At 32.4% G+C, this 22,749-nt stretch overlaps 1 protein-coding gene across 12 annotated transcripts in view; it reads left to right on the forward strand.

Moving 5' to 3' along the window:
- The window catches only part of LCORL (ligand dependent nuclear receptor corepressor like), a 154,797-nt gene that overhangs the window by 28,771 nt on the left and 103,277 nt on the right, over positions 1–22,749 (forward strand). For 10 of the 12 annotated variants that reach the window (XM_074349838.1, XM_074349841.1, XM_074349868.1 and 7 more), the window contains exon 2: positions 14,526–14,591. In XM_074349838.1, coding sequence (XP_074205939.1) covers positions 14,526–14,591 — 66 coding nt within the window. Of the gene's footprint in view, positions 1–14,525; positions 14,592–20,398; positions 20,478–22,749 lie in introns of all 12 variants that reach the window. The other 2 variants (XM_074349857.1, XM_074349849.1) reach the window with 1 other exon arrangement.

Raw genomic sequence — 22,749 nt, forward strand, 5'->3', positions numbered from 1 at the left:
TGAATGATGTTGAGTACCTCTTCATATGCTAGTTTGCTATCCATTTGTCTTTTTGGTAATGTATCTGTTTAAATCTTTTACCCAGTAAAAAATTTTGAGTGGCTTGTTTTCTTAAAAGTTCTTTATATTGTCTAGATACAAATTCTTTTCTTTGAAGTATAGTTGATTTACAATATTATGTTAATTTCAAGTGTACAGCAAAGTGATTCAGATACACATATATGTTCTTTTTCAGATTTTTTTCCATTACAGGTTATTATAAGGTACTGAATCTAGCTCCCTATGCTATACAGTAAATCCTTGTTGTTTATCTATTTTCTATATGTTAGTGTGTATCTATTAATCTCAGACTCCTGATTTATCCCTGCCCACTCCTCTTTCCCCTTTTGTATCTATAGTTTGTTTTCTATGTCTATGAGTCAGTTTCTGGTTTGTAAATAAGTTCATTTGTATCTTTTTTGAAGATAAAAGTGTTACCATAAGATATTTGTCTCTGTCTAACTTACTTCACTTAGTATGGGGAATCTCTAGATCCATCCATGTTGCTGCAAATGGTATTGTTTCATCTCTTTTTATGGCTGAGTAATATTCCATTGTGTGTATATATACTGCATCTTCTTTATTCATTCATCTGTCCATGGACATTTAGATTGCTTTCATATCTTGGCTGTTGTAAATAGTGCTGCTGTGAACATTGGGGTGCATGTATCTTTTTGAATTAAGAGTCTTCTCCAGATATATGCCCAGGACTAGGATTGCTGGATCTTATGGCAACCCTGTTTTTAGTTTTTTAAGGAACCTCCATACTGTTCTTCATAATGGTTGCATTGATTTACGTTGCCACCAGCAGTGTAGGAAGGTTTCTTTTTCTTCACATCCTTTCCAGCATTTATTTGTAGGCTTTTAAACTATGGACATTCTTACTGGGGTGAAGTGATACACCTTACTGTAGTTTTGATTTGCATTTCTCTAATTTTTGCTTATTTTTTGATTGAGTTGTTTGTGGGTTTTTTTGATTTTGAATTGTATGAGCTGTTTTTTATATATTTTGGAAGATAAGTCCCTGTTATTTGCAGTATTGGCAATTATTTTTTCCCATTCCATAGATTGTCTTTTCATTTTGTGTGTGGTTTCCTTTGGTGTGTTTGATTAGGTCCCCCTAAATGGGAAAATATCTTTTATATTTCCTTTCATCTTAACCATTTTGAGGGAATCGTCATTTCTTTGTGTAGATCCAAATGTCTGGGTGGTAACATTCTTTTTTCTGAAGACTTTCACATTTCTTCCGATTATTTTTCAGTTTTTGTTTGTCAAAAGTGTCTTTATTTCACCTTTATTTTTGAAACATATTTTTGCTGTGTATAGAATTCTGGGTTGACAGTTTCAGCACTCTAAAGGTGACACTGCATTGTCTTCTGGCTTGCATAGTTTTGGATGTGAAGTGTGTTATAATTCTTCTCTTTCTTCTTGTGTGTTATTTAGGGTATTACCAGTTCTGTTCAACAGTAACTGGAGGCCTTAGCCAAAACAATAAAATTAAGGGGTAAAAAAGCACAATGACTTAAAATTACAATTGTAGTTTTCCTCAGATGTTTGTATATAAAAATGTAAGAGAATCTATAGATAAATTATTAAAACTGTTAGATGAGCTGAGCAAATTTACTGGATAGAAATTGGCCACATCTATGTACATCAAAAGGAAATGAGTTTTTTTTTTTAAGTTAACATTTTTAGTTGACCATAAAAACTATAAAGTAAGAAAGAATAACTCCAATAAATGATATGATAGACCTTAGTTAAGAAAATCATTCGGTGGTATTGAATATTTTTAAAAAATCATAAAATGGTAATCTTTAACATATTGTGGTATTCACTTAGGAGTAGACAAACAGATCATTGAAGGGCCTAAAAACAGATCCACCAAAAAAAGGTTGAGAAATTGGACCTAATCAAAGTTACAAGCTTTTTGTGCTTCAATAGACATTATCAGAAATGGGAAAAGACAATTCACAGACTTGTAGGAAATATTTACAAGTGGATCATATATCTGATAAGGGACCTATATCTTTAAGAACTTTTACAGCTCAGTAATGAAAAGATAAATAACTCAATTAAAAAATAAGCAAAGCATTTGAGTAGACATTTAACTGAAGAAACATATGAATTACTGATAAGCTCATAAAAAGATGTTCAACATCATGAGTCACTAGAAAAATGAGATACCACTTCATACTAACTAAAATGGCTATAATTGAAAAGACAAGTGTTGTAAAACTGTAGAGAAATTGCTGGTGGGAGTATAAAATGGTCCAACTACTTTGGAAAACAGTTTGGCAGTTTCTTAAAATGTTAAACATAGAAATATCATATGGATCCAGAAATTTCATTTCTATGTGCCTTCCCAATAGAAATGAAAATGTATGTCTTCTGCTGTTTACAACCCAAAGTTCCATCAGTTGTCAAATGGATGTATAAATGTGGTGACATACAACTACATGCTACAACATAGATGAACCTCAAAGACGTTATACTTAGTGGAAGAAGACAGATACTAAATAGCACGTATTATATGATTTTATTTATTTGAAATAACCAGAAAACGCAAACTTACAGAGATAAGAAGTAGATTGATTTGTACCTGGGGCTGGGGGTAGGAATGAGGAGACTCTAAATGGGTACAAGTTTTCTTTTGGAGGTGATGGAATGTTCTAACATTAGATGTGGTGATGACTGTACATCTCTGTACAATATATATTAAAATCATTGAATTATGTACTTACAATGAGTGAATTTTATGGTAGGAAATTATACCTCAATAAAATATTAATTTTAAAAATCCAGACTTACATTCTGTGATTTCATGGGACATGAAAGTAGCCTTACTAATCAATTGAGATGGAATGGTGCTTGGGATAAAATTGTAGTTCTATATTAGACTGTTCATAAAAATGAATTCTGGTGGATTAAAGAACTACATATAGCAAAAGTTCAAAATTTTATGCATACTCATAAAAATAATTATCTTTCAAAATTTTTCTTATACAAGAAAATGTACAAACCATAGCACAAAATACAAAAAAAAAGTTTGTCTATGCTACATAAAAACAAAACAAAGCAGGTGGAGGGTGTATAGCTCAGTGACAGAGTGCATAATTAGCATGCACAAGGTTCTGGGTTCAATTCCGAGTACCTCATTTTAAATAATAAATAAATCTAATCCCTGCCCCATAAAAGACAAACAAAAAAGCAACACAAAGCAAAAAAAAAAAAAACTATGAAAAAAATATTGCAGATCAACTATACTTCAGAAAACCCCCACAAAACTTCTGTTTTGAGAGAACAGAATGAAAAGTTAAGCCATAACTGGGGTGGGGGGTGTGCAATTTATGAAATTGGTAATTATTATCCAGAATACATAAAACTGATTTGATTTTTTTTTTTGAAAAACCAACAGTCCAATTGAAAATTGGCAAAAGGACAATCTGTAAATAACATTTCAATATATGCTAACTTTTAGTAATAATTAGGGAACTGCAAATTAAAATGGTAAGTGATTTTATGTTCATGTGTTTGACAAATATAAAGCCTGATAATACCAAGTTGGTGAGTATTTGGGGAAAACAGGAACTCTTAAACATAGCTGATAAAATCTTAAGATCTTTAACCATATAATGCAATATCTAGTAAAGTTGAGAATGGTCATACCTTAGGGCCAAGTAGTTCCACTTAGAGACTTCTACCCAAAAGAAGCTCTAACACTTGGACAGGAAGACACATTTATGAGGATTTTTGATGCAGCTCTGTTTGTAATAACAAAAAAAGTGAAAAGTCACACAGCTCTCAATAGAGAAATGGATAAACTGCATGTATCTATATAAATGAACTCTGTATTATAGTCAGACTGAACTAGGAATTTTGGTTTTTGGTAAGGGTGATCTGAGTTATCTAGATCAATCCTTATGTTGCAAAGTATGAAAAATGCTTGAGTAAAACTTTTTTTTTTTTTTAAGAGCTGCAAAGATAATTGGGAATACCTAGGTTAATGTTAGTGATAAGAAGAAAATAAGGGGTGAAAAGCTGTTTAAGCTTGAGGTCATTTGTCATATTTGTGCTTTCCTGGCCAACTAGGGAAGAGGATCAGAATTCAAATCCTCGGGCTTGTCCAAGGTAGATACCCTTATAGGATATCTATAGAAATTAAGCTGGACTTCAGAAGGCCTTGCCTTCAGGGTAAAAGCAACCAGGCCTAAATGTCCTTTTCCCCTGAAGTCCCAGGAGGAGGTTACCTGTTGATCAGAGCAGGAAAAGGAAAAAGTAAAGGAGAAAAATACCTGAGATTGAACATGTCACAAACTGGCCTTCTAACAGATCTGTACCCTGAGGTAATCAAGGAACCTCAGGCCATGAAATTAAAGTGTTGCTGTGACCTAAATATTTGTGTCTCTCCAAAATTGCTAGGTCGAAACTTAATGGCCAAAGTGGTGATATTTGCAGGTGGGACTTTCAGGAAGTGATTAGGCCATGAAGGTGGAACTCTCATGAATGGGATTAGTGTCTTTATAAAAGAGGCCCCAGAGAGATAGCTTGCCCCCTTCACTATGTGAGGACACATGGAGAAGCTGGCATTCTGTAACCTGAAAGAGAGCCTTCACCAGAGTCTGACTGTGCTAGCAGCCTGGTCTTAGAATTCCAGCCGGCAGAACTGTGAGAAATAAATGTTTGATTTTTATAAGCCACTCAGTCTCTGGTATTTTGTTATAACAGCCTGAATAGACTAAGACAAGTGTATATTAGTTTCCTACTTCTCTTGTAGCAAATTAACACAAATTTAGTGGCTTAAGACCACACTAATATATTAGCTTACCGTTCTGGAGGTCAGAGTCTGAGATGGGCTTCCGTGGGCTAAAATCAAGTTGTTGACAGGGCTGTGCTTCTTTATGAAGGCTCTAGGGCAGAATCCATTGTCTTGTGTTTTCCAGCTTTTAAAGGTTGCCTACTTTCCATGTATTGTTGTCCCTTTCCATCTTCAAAGTGGTGGTTAGTCATTCTCCTGATGCCATCTCTCATTCTGACTCTTCTGCCTCCCTGTTCCCAATTAAAAAATCCTTATGATTATATTGGGTCTACCAGGTTAATCTTATCTTAAGGTCAGTGATTAGGTACCTTAATAATACCTGCAACCTTAATTCCTCCTTGCCATGTAACATAATTTATTCATGGATAATGAGTTTTGGAACATGGACATCTCTGTGGAGCCTTTCATTATTCTACTTATCACAAGATGGTTTCTAATTGACAGTGCCCTTAGATGTTTTCTGGAAACAAATGATAAGCATCTTTGGAGGAAGAGGGTACATCCATCCTAGGCATTAGGGAGTTTTTAATCTTTTGGGAGCAAAGCCAGTAAGTACTGCATTAACTGCAGAAAGAAGCAAGGCAAGATGAGTAGAAACCATTAGATAGCAGAATAGACCCATACAACATATAATATTGGAATGATCAGATACTGATTTTTTAAATGACTGTACTTACCATACTTAAAGAAATTACAGACCTAAATATCTGCAAGGACTGGGGAGCTGTAAAAAAAGATGTTAAATATTTTAAAAGAACATTGTAAAAGTTGTTAAAATTACTGAAATCAACAAGTCAGGGAATGAACTTCTCCCTCTTATGGGACAAACAGAAAACAAATAAGATAGTAGATATAAACCCAGTCATACTGTTAATTACATTAAATGTTATCTAAACACTTCATTTAAAAAGCAGAGATTTACACTGGATAAAGGTGAAAGATTCAACTATGTGTTTTCTATAAGAAGCTCAATGTAAATATAAAGACATAAATAGGTTAAAAGTTAAAGGATGGAAAAAGACATACCATTGACCCTTAAACAATGAGTGGGTTGGGGGTGTTGACTCTCTACACTGCTGAAAATCCAAGTATAACTTATAGTTGGCCCTCCATACTGTCCTCCATAGTGGCTGCACCAGTCTACACTCCCACCAACAGTGTAGGAGGGTTCCCCTTTCTCCACACCCTCTCAAGCATCTATCATTTGTAGATTTTTCTATGATGGCCATTCTGGCTGGTGTGAGGTGATATCTCATTGTAGTTTTGATCTGTATTTCTCTGACAATTAGCGATGCCGAGCATTTTTTCATATGCCTATTGGCCATTTGTATGTCTTCACTGGAGAATTGGTTGTTTAGGTCTTTTGCCCATTTTTATTGGGTTGCTTGTTTCTTTGATATTAAGGTATATGAGCTTATATGTATACTGTATATTTTGGAAATTAGTCCCTTATCAGTCACATCACTTGCAAATACTTTCTCCCATTCTGTAGGTTGTCTATTCATTTTGTTGATGGTATCCTTAGCTGTGCAAAAGCTTTTAAGTTTAATTAGATCCTATTTGTTTATTTTTGCTTTTATTTCCAATATTCCAGGAGCTGGCTCAAAACATATATTGCTGTAATGTATGTCTGCGAGCGTTCTACCTGTGTTTTCCTCTAGGAGTTTTATAGTATCTGGTCTTAAATTTAGGTCTTTAATCCATTTTGAGTATATTTTTGTACATAGTGTTAGAGAATGTTCTAATTTCAGTCTTTTACTGGTAACTGTCTAGTTTTCCCAGCACCACCTGGTGAAGAGACTGTCTTTTCTCCATTGTTTATTCTTGCCTCCTTTGTGGTAGATTGACCATATATGTGTGGGTTTATTTCTGGACTTTCTATCCTGTTCCATTGATCTCTGTGTCTGTTTTTGTGCCAGTACCATACGGTTTTGATTACTGTCTGAAGTCAGGGAGCATGATTCCCCCAGCTCCATTCTTCTTTTTGAAGATTGTTTTGGCTATTCTGGGTCTTTTGAGTTTCCATACAAATTTTAACATTTTTTATTCCAGCTCTGTGAAGAATGTCGTTGGTAACTTGATAGGGACTACACTGAATCTGTAAATTGCCTTGGGCAGTATGGTCATTTTAACAATATTGATTCTTCCAATCCAAGAAAATGGAGGACAGTGTGGAGATTACTTAAAAAACTGAAAATAGACTTAACATGTGATCCAGCAATCCCATTCCTGGGCATATATCTGGAGAAAAATAAAATTCAAAAAGACACATGCACCCCAGTGTTCATAGCAGCACAATTTATGATAGCCAAGACATGGAAACAACCCAAATGCCCATCAACAAATGACTGGATAAAGAAGATGTGGTACATATATACATTGGAACACTACTTAGCCATAAAAAAGAAGAAAATAATTGCAGCAATATGGATGGACCTGAAGATGATCATTCTAAGGGAAGTGGGCCAGAAAGAGAAAGAAAAATGTCATATGACATCATTTGTATGAGGAATCTAAAAAAATAATAATAATAAGGACACAAATGAACTACTTACTATTTGTAACTAAGATGATTGATTTCTTGAATATGTGCAAGCACATTTGACTGTTCTTTATGATTGGATTACCACATTCTGTTGATTCTTATTTTGTAGTTGGCTTTATTCCTTTGATAACTATGTAAGTTTAAAAAGCTAAAGATCTAATCTGTTCTTAGAAACAATAATTAGCACATATATGTAAATTTAAAATGTGTAGTATACTGTATGTATGTATTTACATGCAATGTATTGTGTATGTGCAGTCAAACTGTAGTAATTCTACCTAATAAAACTGAAAAAGGAGAAAAAGAAATTGATCAAAGAAACTAGAAAAAAAAGAAAATTTACAGTTGGCCCTCTGTGTCTGTGGTTCCTCCATATCTGTGGTTCAGCATCCGTGGATTTAACCACCAGCAGATTTTGTAGTTCTATAGTATTTACCAATGAAAACAATATAAATGGACCCATGCAGTTCAACTCTGTGCTGTTTGAGGGTCAACTGTGTAACAAAAGTGGTAGTCATAAGAAAGTTAGTGTGTCTGATATAACATCAGATATAGTAAACTTCAGACCAAGAAATAGGACTTTGGAACAACGATAAAGAGGAGCATTTTTTAATGATGATGAGATCAATCCACAAAGGAGCCATAATATAAAAGTATATGTGTACCTAATACCAGAGATTTGAAATACATGAAGCAAAAACTGACGGAACTTAAAGGACAAAGTTAATATAGAAAGTTAGTAGAAGTGTAGAAGAACGCTTTCAATCAAGTAGGCCTAAATAATTCCAATAACTGCAGATACATGTTCTTTTCAAATGTATATGGAATATTCACCAATATAGATCAGATGCTACCTGCAAGTCAAATCTCAGTAAATTTAAAATGGTTGTAATCTTGCAAAATGTGTTTTATGATCACAAGGAATTCAGCTGGAATTCAGTAGCATTTCTGGAAAATTCCCAAATATTTGGAAATTAAACAGTACATTTATAACTTACATGTAAAACAAGGCATCATAAGGGAAATTAAGAACCATATCAAACTGATGAAAATGAAGAGACAACTTATCAGAATTTATGAGATGGCGCTAAAGGAGTGAATAGGGAAAAATTTATAGCTTTGAGTGCTTTTATTAGAAAATGACAAAGGTCACATATCAATGTGAACTTTCACCTCAAAAACTTAGAAAAATAAGTGCAAATAAAATAAAAATGATTAGAAGGAAGAATGTATTAAAGGTAATGCAGAAATCAAAAATGTAGAAAAGGGTAGACAGTAAAATGATTGAAACTATAAGTGGTCTTTTGGAGGAAAAAATCAATAAAATTGCTAACATTTTGGCCAGAGTGATCAGTAAAGTAGAGGAGATAATTAAGCTGATATTGGAAATGAAAGGGATATCACTGCAGATTGTACAAACATTAAAAAGGTAATAAGAAAAATCTTTGAACAGTTTTATGCAAATAAATACTATAACTTAAATACAAATTGCCAAAACTGATCAATTAAGAAATAGATAACTTGAACAGTTTTATATTGACCTAAAAAAACTTGGATTCATAATTTAAAACCTTAACCATAAAGAAAACTCCAGGGGTCTGGTTTACAGTTAATGAATAAATATTGTAATACACAAACTCAGAAAACAGAGAAGGATGGTTTAGTTCCCAGTTTGCTTTATGAGGCAAACATAACCTTGTTACCTTAACAAAGACATTTCAGTAGAAAGGATGCTTAAAATCATTAGTCATCAAGAAACTGCATGTTACAACCTCTATGATATACCCATACATGTATATTCATTAGAGTGACTAAAGTTAAAAAGATTGACATTGCCATATGTTGGTAAGTCTGTGGTGCAACTGGATCTCTCACATATTACTGGTGGGAATGTAAAAGAGTATATCCATATTGCAAAACAACGTTCAATTCCTTAAAATATCAACAACAAGCCAAAACAATTTTACCACTCAACTCAACGATAACACTCTTAGATATTTATTTAAGAGAAATGATTACATATATTCACAAAGAGTTGGTATGCATGTACACATCAACTTTATTTATAATAGTCACGCATTTTAAAGAACCCAAATGTTCATCAACATGAAAATTGATAAGCAGGTTGTCCTATATCCATATAAGGGAATACACCTCAGCAGTTAAAAGTACTGATGCATGCAATCTTCATGATAGGTTGCTGAGTAAAAGAAGCTAGACACAAAAGAGTACATGCTCTGATTCCATTTATGTGCAACTATAGAAAAGACAAGTCTAATTTATAATGACAGAAAATAGATTAGTGTTTCTTTGGGTTTGGGGTTCTTTCAGACAGCTTATTCAAAACAGCACAAGGGTACCATTTCAATTAATAGGAATAGTCTATGTTTGGATTATGTTAAATGTATGCTTTGTCAAAATTTATTAAACTTTTTTAAAATTGGCATATACTATTGTATGACAATTGTATCTCTATAAAATTGACTGTAAAAAAAAATCAGAGTACATGTTTGTCAGCTGACTGTGCAATAGAGGAAGTTTGTGAAGTGGAATATATGTAGTAGGAGAAATTAAGCAAAATGCAGCTAAGTAAAGAGAAGGATGTATAAAATACAGGAGAGAGAGCAGCATGTAAGCATTGTAAGAACAACTTGGATACTTTTGATTGGATTCTAATGAAGGATGTTAACATCAACAGATGTTCACTAAAGGAGGTACCTTGGGGCAGAAGGAAAGTATTCCTAGATGAATGCTCTGAGATATGATAAGGAATGAAGAGCAATGACAGTAAATATGTGTGCAAACATAAAAGAACATAATGTTTAGTGAAGTACATGAAGTAATAACAAATAAGAAGGAAATCTAAGTCCTGGAAGGATGAGAAAAGATTTTGATTAATTTTAGACTTATACCCTAATTTCTGGGAGAACCTCGAAAAGAATAGAGATAGAAGGCTTAATTTTCATACTGATAAAGGAGAAACAAAATTGAATGAAAAATACTCAGTCAATTTCAAAATTTGAAAGAAAGGAGAAAAATAGAAGCTGGATACAAATAGAACAAAAGTAGATAAGGAATTTAAACCCAAATATAAACTTCTAAATTTAAATTACTAAATTCTGACGAAATGTTGTAGTGTTTTAAAAAAGAAATTCCATGTTATTTAATAATACAGAAAGGTTATAGAGAAATAACTGAAAATGACCTTATGGAAACAGTAACCAAAATTGTGTTATAGCTGTGTAATATTAGACCATATAGTTGAATACAAAAATCATTCCTAGAAATAAAATGGGTCACTTCATAATTATATAAAGTTCTGTTCACCAGGAAGATAAAACAATTAGAAGGACTTGATAATATAGCCTCAAAAACTTACAAAACAAAATTTTAAAGAGCAGTAGACAAAGCCACAGTTTTATAGGAGATTTTGCATACTTTATCTCAACACTTCATAGAAAAAACAAACATTAAAAAACAAAAATGAGTAAGGATGATTAAAGAACACAAATAACATGTTAACCTAATGAACAAATATAGAATGTTGCATCCAACAATTTTAGAGTACATATTCTTTTTAAGTATATGTAGAGAAGTTTCAAAAATTGTTTATATCAACTATAAAGACAGAAAATTTCAAAGGATTGGAATGATGTTGGGCATTTTCTTTGATTACAGTGTAGAAATCTGTAAAAAGGGTAGACTATCCATATATATTTGGAAATTAAGAAATATGCTTCTAAAAAACATGAATCCAAAAAGAAGTCATAATGGAAATTAGGAAATATTTTGACTCAATGATGAGAAAATAATGACACATCAAAAGTTGTGGAAAGCAGCTTAAAGGAGTACATAGATAGAAACTGATAACTTTAAATGCATATGTCAGAGAATAAGAAAGGCTGAAAGTTAATAAGCTGCAAATCCATTGCAGGAAGGAAAAATATAAGAGCAAAATAAACACTAAATAGATGACAGGAAGAAATAAAAACAGGCACAGGAATTTAATGGCTAAGAAAACAAACATATAGTAGAGAAGATCAAGGAATCAAAAAAAGAATTCTTTTTAGATCTAAAAAAATGAGAAACTTCTAATGAGCTTGACCGAGAAAAAAGAGAAATAAATGAAGTGTAGAATGAGAAGCAAAGAGGACATGACTGCAGGGCTGTTGACATTAGATAGATATAAGATATGAAGAAACATTTTATGCAAATAAATTAGAAAATATAGTTGAAATGGGCAGGTTCCCAGAAAACTATAACTAATGTGAGAAATAGAATGTATGAGTAGTCCTTTGACGGTTAAATAAACTTGATCATTAAGTACTTCAGAAAGACTATTCCCAGTTGACATCCCTTACATGTTTTTTTAACTGTTCAAACATGGCATCTTACATTTCCTAATTTTTTCCCAGGGAGTGGAAAAAGAAAGAACATTTCCACTCATATGAGAGTACATAACATTGATGTCAAAGCTTGACCAAGTACAAAGGAAATTTATAGATCAGTCTCATTGGTGAACATTGACGCAGACATATGAAAGGAATAATCAGGACAGGAAACCTAGCAGATATATCTCATGATAATATTGGGTTTTCCCAGGAATGGAGGAAGATTGGTTTAATATTCAGTGTAATTCTCCATATTAAGAGATGTAAGACAGAAAAATGACAAGGTTATTTCAATAGATTCAAAGTAAATTTGGTACTCAACCACAAGAAATAATGAAATTTTGCCACTTGTAACAACATGGATGGGCCTGGAAGGTATTATGCTTCATGAAATAAGTCAGACAGAGCAAGACAAATACTGTATGTTTTCACTTATAAATGAAATCTAAAAAATTAAACAAGTAAACAAATATAACAAAACAAACAGACTCAAGATACAGAGAAGAAACTAGTAGTTACCAGAGGGAAGAAGGGTAAAATAAGTGAAGGGGATTGAGAGGTACAAACTACTAGGTATAAAATTTAAAAAAAATTACAAGGATGTCATCTACAGTACAGGAAGTATGGTCAGTATTTTATAATAGCTTTACATAGAGTATAGTCTATAAAATATATTGAATTACTGTGTTGTATGCCTTAAACATAGTATTGTAAGTAGATTGATTGATTGATTGATTGATTTGGTAAAAATTCAAGGTCTTTTCATGGCAGGGCCCCCAGCCCCCCAACTTCCAGCAAGCTAGACATAGAAGGAACTTCTTAATGTGATAAGTAGTATTTATCTTAAAGAATACAGCAAACATATTTAATGATGAAAATTGGAATGCTTTCCCATTTACATTGGGTATAAGTCAAGGATGCTCACTATCACCACTAATTTTCAACATTATAATGGAGGTCCTAGCTAAAGCAATATGGCAAGAACAGGAAAAAAGAAAGCAATAAGGATTGGAAAGGAAAAAACAAAACTACGATTATGTATAGATGATATATTTGTGTATGTAGAGCATTTTCAGATAAATTGTTATAGTTACAGAGTTCAGAATGTTTAGATACAAAGTCTGTTTACAAACATTAATTGTGCTTCTACAAGCGTACAAGAAACAGAACTTTAAAGATATTTATAATAGCACCAACACTATGCAGTATGAATAAATCTTTACAGGCTATCTATATCTATATATATATACCGTGGTCTTACCTACTGAAGAGTTGAGAAACCCGATAGAATAAAAATATAAGTCCTTACTTGCTTTCTTCTTAAGGCTTTAAGGCTCTTTCTTTCAAGCTTAAGTCTAGGAAATGTACATTGTTTAAATTCAGTATACTTATGTAGGGAGAGGCTATACATTTTGTCCAAAATACCAGAGAATAACATCCTAAAATAGTGGTTTGCAATATTATTTTTGAAGTAAATTGATCATAGCAGAATAGAGTATCTTACTAGTAGAGATTTGGGGCTCATTCATTCTGAATTTTTATCCAATGTGAAAGTCTTCTGTAGCATTCTAAAAAGTATTCTCTGGTGGAAGTTCATTCATTTTTCTGCTTGAAATTTCTACTCATGGGAAATCGTCTTGAATTATTTTACCAAGATTTTATTAAGTACATATTTACCATGTACTGTGATAGCACCTTACTTTGTCAAATTTAAGGCATCATTTGTTATAAGATGCATTATTCCTTCATCTTACAGTAAATGAAAAAATACTGCCACTTTTTGACACACCATCGATTTTAATATTCATTTTGATTATAGAGATTTTAAAACATTTAAAAAAGCATTTTATAATTTATGGAACATTTCTACAGAAGTATTTCTACTGTTTTACAGTTTAAGAATACTAATCTACTTTATTTTTCTTTTTTTCAGATCTATAATGCTTTCTTTAGTTCTTTTTCCTCCATAATTTAAGCATCCTTAAATTTGTTCCTTTTCTTGGTATCCCAGTTATTTTGTCATCCTGGTCATTTTTCGTTGGATGCCTTGTAGTTTATCAATAACCTGCTTAAAATTGAATGTGATACAGACTTCAAAAAGCAAATTGTAAAATTAGCCAGAAAGTAAAATGCTTCTGTAAGCATTTCTGTAATTCATGAACTAGAGCTTTGTTAATAAGATTTTCAGTAATGTTTGTCCTTAAAACAAGGCGAAATTGTTGTTTTAATTTTTACAAGTAAGTTTAAATTTAAACATCATATTTTTCACAACAAGAATTTCTCTCCATTGACACTCATTTACTCATTTTTGTAACTGAGGTTAAAGATGCTACTTTAAGTTAACATTTTTTGTAACCAGTGTAAATAATTATAATACATGTCTCTTTTAATTATTCTTCTCCTCTTACCAAAATCATTGCAAAACAAATCTGCCCATTATTTTAACCTGGGGATGTTTCTAAATGACAAAAATGTTTATTTGTTTTAGTAGTGAATATTCACATTTGAGTATTTACCTTTTTTACAATATCATAATTCCTGGTAGTCATTGTGTGACTTCTTACTATGTTGTATACATTGCCTAGTTCAGCTTCATTCAACTAAAGGAAAAATGACCCCTCATAATATGTTAAATTTATAATTTTCTGATTTGTGTAGAGTTTATGGTTTTTTGATCATTATAAAATTAAGCTTTTTTAGTAGTTAATACACTTTTCTCTCTTTACTAACACAGGTTTTGAGAGTATTTTAGAAGGGCTTTATGGACCACGGCTACGAAGAGACCTCAGTTTATTTGAAGGTAATTTTTAAAAAATTTTATTAAAAAATTTTAACCTGTCCATTTTACAAATGAAAAAACTAGTTGTTCTATACTATCTTTATATTAAAATGAATTTGTGATCTCATTTAATTAGAAAATATTTTTAAATAAAATGATGCAAATATTATTTCTATGATTACATAATGTTATATAATCTTTTAAAAACTTTTAGTACACTGATCAGAATGAAAAATGAAGCTTGTTTTTGGCTTGGTGGTAAAATTTAATTTTTGTTATTTTACATATTAAGTGCCTAACTTTTTTTTAAAGAGGACTTAAAGGGGTTCGAGTAAATATATATCTCCTGTTGCTTATGATATGGGTGGCCTAGACCTCCGATTGTCACTCTGAGAAATCCTGCCATGTGTGTTCAGAATTTTATATTTATATATAACCCTATTTGTTATTTACTATAGCCTCCTCTTCCAAACATTCTAACATAAATCCTGGAGGGAGATTTTGATCTATGCTATAATGCTGTGCTATAGTTTAGTTTTTTAATTGTTTGCTTGGAAATGTAGAGCACTAAGAACATTTTGGTAGACATTTGAAATTTTATAGTACAGTTCATTCACAAAATGGGCAGTGCTAGTATATGTATTTTTTCTACTTTGATTTTGATAGAATTATTTCTTAGTCTCATGCCTGGTCAATTTTATATACTAACTCTTATCTTCTGTAAAACTCTGGTACTTTCCATCCTACAAAGACCCAACATATCTCTAAAAGTCCTTCTCTCTTGTATAAATAAGTCTTTTGAGTTGAGTGAGCGATAGTGATAGTGGGAGTGTTTGTAGTTTTCTACTCATTCTTTATTAATGTTGAACAGGGTAACTGAGTTATGAATCATACAGCTGAAAGCATTTATGGAGAGATCATTTGTCCCAACCAGCCATCTTCAGTCAGATGAATAATATCCCTGCAGAACATGACTTTTAGAACGGAGACCCCAAAATGTGCCTTTTCAGTGTTTTATCATTCTTATGGCTGAGAACTTTTTCTTATATCTCTTAACTTTACTCATTTCTTATTTTATCATGGTTTAACACTAAATTAAATATTTTACCTGATATATTTATAACCAATACTAATTATAGTTTCACCTATTTTTCTGAGCATGTAAGTGAAGAAAAGAAAAATCTAATGAAACAATTTAACCTATGCTTGATATTTCTTCAACTTTCCCTTTTTAACCTGCTCTCTTCATTCGTATCAGAAGGCAGCATTATGCTTAACGGCCTTTTATAACACAAGTTGCAAGCCTCTTGTTTCCCCCACTTTCATTTATTTATTTATGTAGTATGTATATATTTATGTTTCTTCAGAAATTAGTTGTTTATTACATAAAGGGCAGAATGTCCTAAGGAAATAAATTTTTTATATTTTATTTTTAGACTAGTTTTTTCTTAGTATTTAAGTAATGTATGTTCATTTTTGGAAATTAGAAAATACAAATGAGTCAGAAAGAAAAATATTACCCCTAGTCCCATGACCCACAGATGACCTTTAACATTTTTATATAAATTTAAAATATGTGTTTGGATGCATTTATACTTTTATTGAAGTTGTATATACAGTATATATAGTTTTTTGTGCCCACTGTTTTTATTCACTAGTGTTACCATTTGGGTTTACTGTTTTTTTCACTAGTACATCATTTGAGTATATAAATTTCTGGATCATCATTCTTAATAGCTGCACAGTATTTCATTGTAGAACTATTATAATTATTTAAGTAATTTAATATCCTATTGCTTATACCTCATTCCATTTATTTTTTTAATTCTGATCTTTTACTTTATGCCTACTAGGGACTCATGGCTTAGTATTAACTCAAAACTGAGTATTTTTCTCGTATGAATTGATGATTATTTATATTAAAACTAGAGAATCTAATACTATTTTGTAAGTAGTTATATGTTATATTAACTCTTCACAGTGTGTACACAAGGACTTTCAGGTGTACAGGCATACCTCAGAGGTATTGTGGGTTTAGTTCCAGACTACTTCGATAAAGAGAGTAATATGATAAAGTGAATATTTTGGTTTCCCAGTGCATATAAAAGTTATGCTTACACTGTAGCATAGTCTCTTAAGTGGTAATAATAGCCTTATGTCTGAAAAAGCAATGTACATACCCTAATTTAAAATATTTTATTGCTAAAACATGTTAACCATCACTTGAGCCTTCAGCAAGTCATAATCATTTTGCTGGTAGAGGGTCTTGCCTTGATCATCCTAATACAAAATAAGCATTCAAAATATTTATGGCTGCTTACTGATCAGAGTGGTAGTTGCTGAAGGTTGTAGTGGCTATGGTAATTTCTTAAAATAAGATGAGAATGATGTTTGCCACATCAACTGACTCTTTCAGATTCTCTGTAGCATTCAGTGCTATTTATTAGCATATTACCCGCAGTAGAAATTCTTTGAAAATTGGAGTCAGTCCTCTCAAAACCTGCCGTTGCTTTATTAACTGAGTTATTGTGAAACTCTAAATTCCTTGTTGTCATTTCAACGGTCTTCACAGTATCTTCCTCAGGAGTAGATTCCATCTCAAGAAACCAGTTTCTTTGCTCATCCATAAGAAGCAATTCCTCATCCTTTAAGATTTTATCATGAGTTTGCGACAGTTCAGTCACATTTTCAAGGTACTGCCTCTAATTCCATTTCTTTTGCTATTTCCACCATATCTGCAGTTACTTCTTCCACTGAAAGTCATCTGTGAGGGTTGGAATCAGCTGCTTCAAAATTCCTTTTTTTTTTCTTTTTAGTTTATTTTATTTCTACTTTTTCTTGGAGCCGGGAGGTAATTCGATGTATTTATTTTTTCATGGAGGTGCTGGGGATCGAACCCAAGACCTCTTGCATGCTAAGCACATGCTCTCCCACTGAGCTATACCCTCCCTACAAAATTCCTTTTAATGTAGATGTTCTGACCTCTTCCCATGAATCACACATGTTCTTTATAGTATCTAGAATGGTGAATCCATTCCAGAAAGTTTTCAATTTACTTTGCCCAGATCCGTCAGAGGAATCACTTTCTATGACAACTACAACCTTATGAAATGTATTTCTTAAATAAGACTTGAAAGTTGAAATTACTCCTAAACCCATGGATGTTGTGTTAGCAGACATGAAAACAACATGAATCTTGTTGTACATCTCCAGCAGAGCTGTTGGATGAACAGGTACATTGTCAATTAGCAGTCACATTTTGACAGGATTTTTTTTTTTTTTTGACCAGTAGGTCTCAACAGTGGGCTTAAAACGTTCAGCAAACCATATTGTCAACAGATGTGTTGTCATCCATGCTTTGTTATCCCATTTATAGAGCAGAGATAGTGTGGATTTAGCATCATCCTTAGGGTCCCTAGAATTTTTGGAATGGTAAATGAGCATTGGTTTCAACCTCAAATTATCAGCTGCATTAACCTCTAATAAGATAGTCAGACTTTTGAAGCTTTGAAGCCAGACATTGACTTTTTCCTCCTTAGCTATGAAAGCCCTGGATTGTGTCTTCTTCCAGTATGCGGCTGTTTTGTTTACATTTAAAATCTGTTGTTTACTGTGGCCACTTTCATTAATTATCTTAGGTGAATCTTCTGGATAACTTGCTGCAGCTCCTCAATAGGCACTGTTGCTTCACCTTACACTTTTATGTTATGGAGATGACTTCCTTCTTTAAATGTCATGAACCAGTCTCTGCTAGGTTTAAACTTTTCTTCTGCAGCTTCCTCACCTTTCTCAGCTTTCATAGAATTGAAGAGAATTAGGGCCTTGCTCTGAATTAGGTTTTGGTTTAAGGGACTGTTGTGGGTGGCTATCCAGACCACTAAAACATTTATATCAGCGGTAAGACTGTTCTGCTTTCTTATTTTGTGTTCACTGGCATAGCAGTTTTCATTTCCTTCAAGAACTTTTCCTTTGCTTTCACAACCTGGCTGTTTAGCATAAGTGGCCTAGCTTTCAGTCTGTCTCAGCTTTTGGTATGCTTTCCTCACTAAGCTTAATCATTCCTAGCTTTTGATTTAAAGTGAGAGGCTTGCTACTACTCCTTTCACTTGAACTCTTAGAGGCCATTGTGGGGTTATTTATTGGCCTAATTTCAGTATTATTGTATCTCCGGGAATAGAGAGGCCCAACAAGAGGAAGAGAGAGCTGGGGACAGGCCAGTTGGTGGAGCAGTCAGAACACACACACAACATCTATTAAGTTTGCCATCTTATATTGGCACAGTTCTTAGCACCCCAAAACAATTGTAATAGTAATGTCAAAGATCACTGATTACAGATCACCATAGCAAATATAATAATAATGAAAAAGTTTGAAGTGTTGTGAGAATTACTAAAATTGACACAGAGATACAAAGTGAATAAATGCTGTTGGAAAAATGGCAGATATACTTGCTCAACACAGCGTTGCCACAAACCTTCAGTTTGTAAAAAATTCAGTATCTGCGAAATGCAATAAAGCAAAGTGCAATAAAACAATAAGACTGCCTTGTATAGATGTACCACAGTTTGCTTATCCAGTCACTTATCTGAAAGACCTCTTGGTCACTTCCTAGGTTTGGCAATTAGGAATAAAGTTGCTATAAACATTTGTGTGCAGGTTTTTGTGTGGACGTAACTTTCAGCATATTTGGGTAAATACCTAGAAGTACCATTGCTAGATCATTTGAAAGGGAAAGACTGTGTTTAGCTTTGTAAGAAACTGTCAGACTATCTTCATGAGTGGCTGTAATACTTTGCGTTCCCACCAGCAGTAACAAGGTCCTTTTGCTTTACATCCTCACCAGCATTTCATGTTGTCAACTTTTTGGACTTTACATTCTAATAGGTGTATAGTGATATCTCACTGTACTTTGCATTTCTCTGATGGCATATGATAGTGAGCACCTTTTCATTTGCTTATTTGCTATATGCATATCTTCTCAGGTGAGGTGTCTGTTCAAGCAGGTTTTGGAGTTACAGAATGAGTTAGGAAATATTTCCTCTGCTTCCTTTTTCTGAAACAAATTATTAGAGAAACCATTTGGGCTGATGCTTTCTGTTTTGGAACATTACTAATTATTGATTTAATTTCTTTAATTGATAAATGCCTATTGAGATTATGTATTTTTTCTTGTGTGAGATATGGTAGATTTATATCTTTTAATCCAAGTTTGTGGGAAACTAATGTTGTCCATAATATTCTTTCGTTATTCTTCTAGTACTTAGGATCAGTAATGATGGCTCATCTTTCATTTTTGATATTTTCTTTCTTCTTTTCCTTGGTTAGCTTAGCTAGAGGTTTATCATTTCATTAATCTTTTCAAAAAAATCAGCTGACTCTAATTTTTTTAAGAGGCATAGAATGTAAACTGCAAGAGTATATTGTAAAATGTTAATCATCTCTGAATGATGGGATTATGAATAGTGTTTCTTTTCTCCTTTGTGCTTTCAATATATTTAATACATAGTTTCATAATGAAAAATTATTTTTTAATTATGTTACCCACTGTTCAGTTTCTTTCCTCAAAATCAAGTTATAACTATTTTTGCATGACCTTAATGAAAAACCTAATTTCAGTATTCTACTTTTTCACTTTTTATTGAGCTTTGTTAATAAACTCCAAGTTTATCTTTTGATGTTAGAGGGTATTGAAGAGAATAAAAACATTGAAAAGAAGTGTGATTAGTTAAAAGAAAATGAAAGTAACATCTGTTGGACTTACGTGTTTTGCATATGTTTTTATTTTATTTTTACTACAGCCTTAAGATGCAATTATTATCATTTTACAGATGAGGAAATTGAAGCTCAGAGAAAGTAACGTGCCCAAGGCCACTTCTAGTATGTGGAAAGACCATGTTTCAGTACAAGGTTGTCTAATTTCAGAGTCTGTTTTCTTTCCCATATAGATTAGATAAATGATTGGAGCCTTTGACCACAAGAGTAATATACATGGTAGAAAGGTTGAACTTTTGTCATTTCTTTACCATCAGTTTTTATATATACATCACCTTTTATTAATAAGGCTAATTGTATAAGGTACATAATTTGACCCTTTTTGAGCTTATACCTTCATGTATTAAAATCTCAAAATGAGAGACTACTTATTTTAGATATAAATATCTGATTGATTGTCAGATTTTGTTTGAGAGGTAAAATGAATGTTTTGTTGTAGTGTTTATTTAATTTTTATGACCTGGAAGGACAGCCTGGACAGAGGGAAGACATCTGGCCTAGAGTTGATTTTTCAAAATAGCTTTTCCTTACATTAGGAAGTATGTATGCCACTATCATTTATTTGGACTGAAAATTAAAAGTTGCTATATAGAGAGTAATTATTAAATGTTTGTAAGTAAAGTCATAGATTTTTGAACCCAGTAAAATTTAACAGCATTTATGTAATCATTGATTATTCAGTGCCATTTACTTAACCATATTGGCATTTATTTTAATTAACATTTCCTTGAATAACTCCACCTAAAATAACTAAAATAAATAAAGATAATCTCAGCATGCCCAATTTTATTTTGCAACTGGCAATTGTTTTAATTAATCCAAAGTTGTCCCTTAAGTCAGCATATTTATCACTGAAACTTTAAGAAACCTTTCAATGATTTTTCAAAAGTACTCCTTTTCCAGACCTACTGTTTTTTCAAAAATCCCAATGCTGGATTTCTTTCATATCCTCTGTTCATGAGGCCATAATTTAAAAAGCAGTAAGGTTTCCTTGATCTATCAAAATTATGTTATGCTTGCTTTTCAAGTCAAGTTTTTCTACAGTAATTCTGTATAACAAACAGCTCCAAAATCTATTTCATGCTTATGGGCAATCTAATTCACTGGACTCCAGGCTGTGGGTGAAGATTGCATTTCCTCATGACTTCAGGTCCCTGTCTGAAGGAATAATGGCTTTATGGGGCAGATTCTTCTGATGTTGGGTGGTGGAAGTTCTAGAGAACTGTGGGAACTTGCCAGACCTTTTAAAGCCTAAGCGTAGAATGGTATACTGTCACTTTTCTGTATTCATTTCATTGGTCAGAGAGCTGTGCCTCCCTAGTAAGAGACACTGCACGATCCTACATTCAAGAGTGTGAATATGATTCTGTTCTAGTAAGAGGGTTAAAGGTTGGAAAAAATTATAAGCCTGCATAGCACAATTCTGGGTTTTTAATTATACAGATTATATAAATACCTTATGAGTTGACCAGTTATTTACAAAAAGTGATCAGTTTTCTTAAGCAGGAATTTCTGATTTCTTAATTTTCAATTAAAATTATATGCCTTCTACAAATTAACCTTATTAAATTCATGTGTGATAGTATAGGATATAAAAAAAAGACTGGTGACTACCTTGTTAATAATTAGCCTTTGCATGATGTTTTATAGTTTATAAAGTATTTTCATATTTTTAAAATTTGATCCACAAGTAAGTTTCATGATGATATCCTAATTTTATAGACGTGGAAATTAGAACAAAAACTTTGTGACTTGGCAAGATTACAACTAGTAAGTTCCATTCCATTTTGGAGATTTCAAATATAGTCATCTTTTCATTATTCCATACTGGATCTTATGTTCCCATTCTGTGCTCTTTCCAAGTTTAAATGAATACTAGGAATATTTCTGGACCACTGCCAAAATCAAAGGGAGCAAGCAATCACTAATCTCTTTATATTCCAACAAATTATATTATCTTCTCTTTTGACCTGTATATCTGGATTAATTCAAGAGTATCCCAGGGTTTAAACGTAACTAGTATTTACTCATTATTTCAGAAAGATGAGTTTTTTCCTGTATAGTGTAGCATAAAACGCATTCAGTTTCATTGTGTATTTTAAAAGTACAAGAGAAATTATTGTGGTACACCAATGCTTTTCAAATTAGTCCAGTTTAGCTGCCTCAGGTGATAATGGTTTATTTGAGGTTCTGTATGTGAGTTTATTTGGGAAAAGAAATGGAGGGAGTTTCTGTTGCAAGGAGCAAATTTGAAAAATCAATCTATTACCAAGTATGGTTAGAATGATAATGTTATTGTAGGTTAATAAAATTTCTTCATTAGAAAACATTTTCCATGAACTCTTAGTATATTACAATAGTTGAAATATAAGGAACATTCTTACGAAAAAAATTCATATTTTATATT

The sequence above is a fragment of the Camelus bactrianus genome, chromosome 2 (genome assembly GCF_048773025.1).
Source record: "Camelus bactrianus isolate YW-2024 breed Bactrian camel chromosome 2, ASM4877302v1, whole genome shotgun sequence".
In the NCBI taxonomy this organism is placed as follows: Eukaryota; Metazoa; Chordata; class Mammalia; order Artiodactyla; family Camelidae; genus Camelus; species Camelus bactrianus.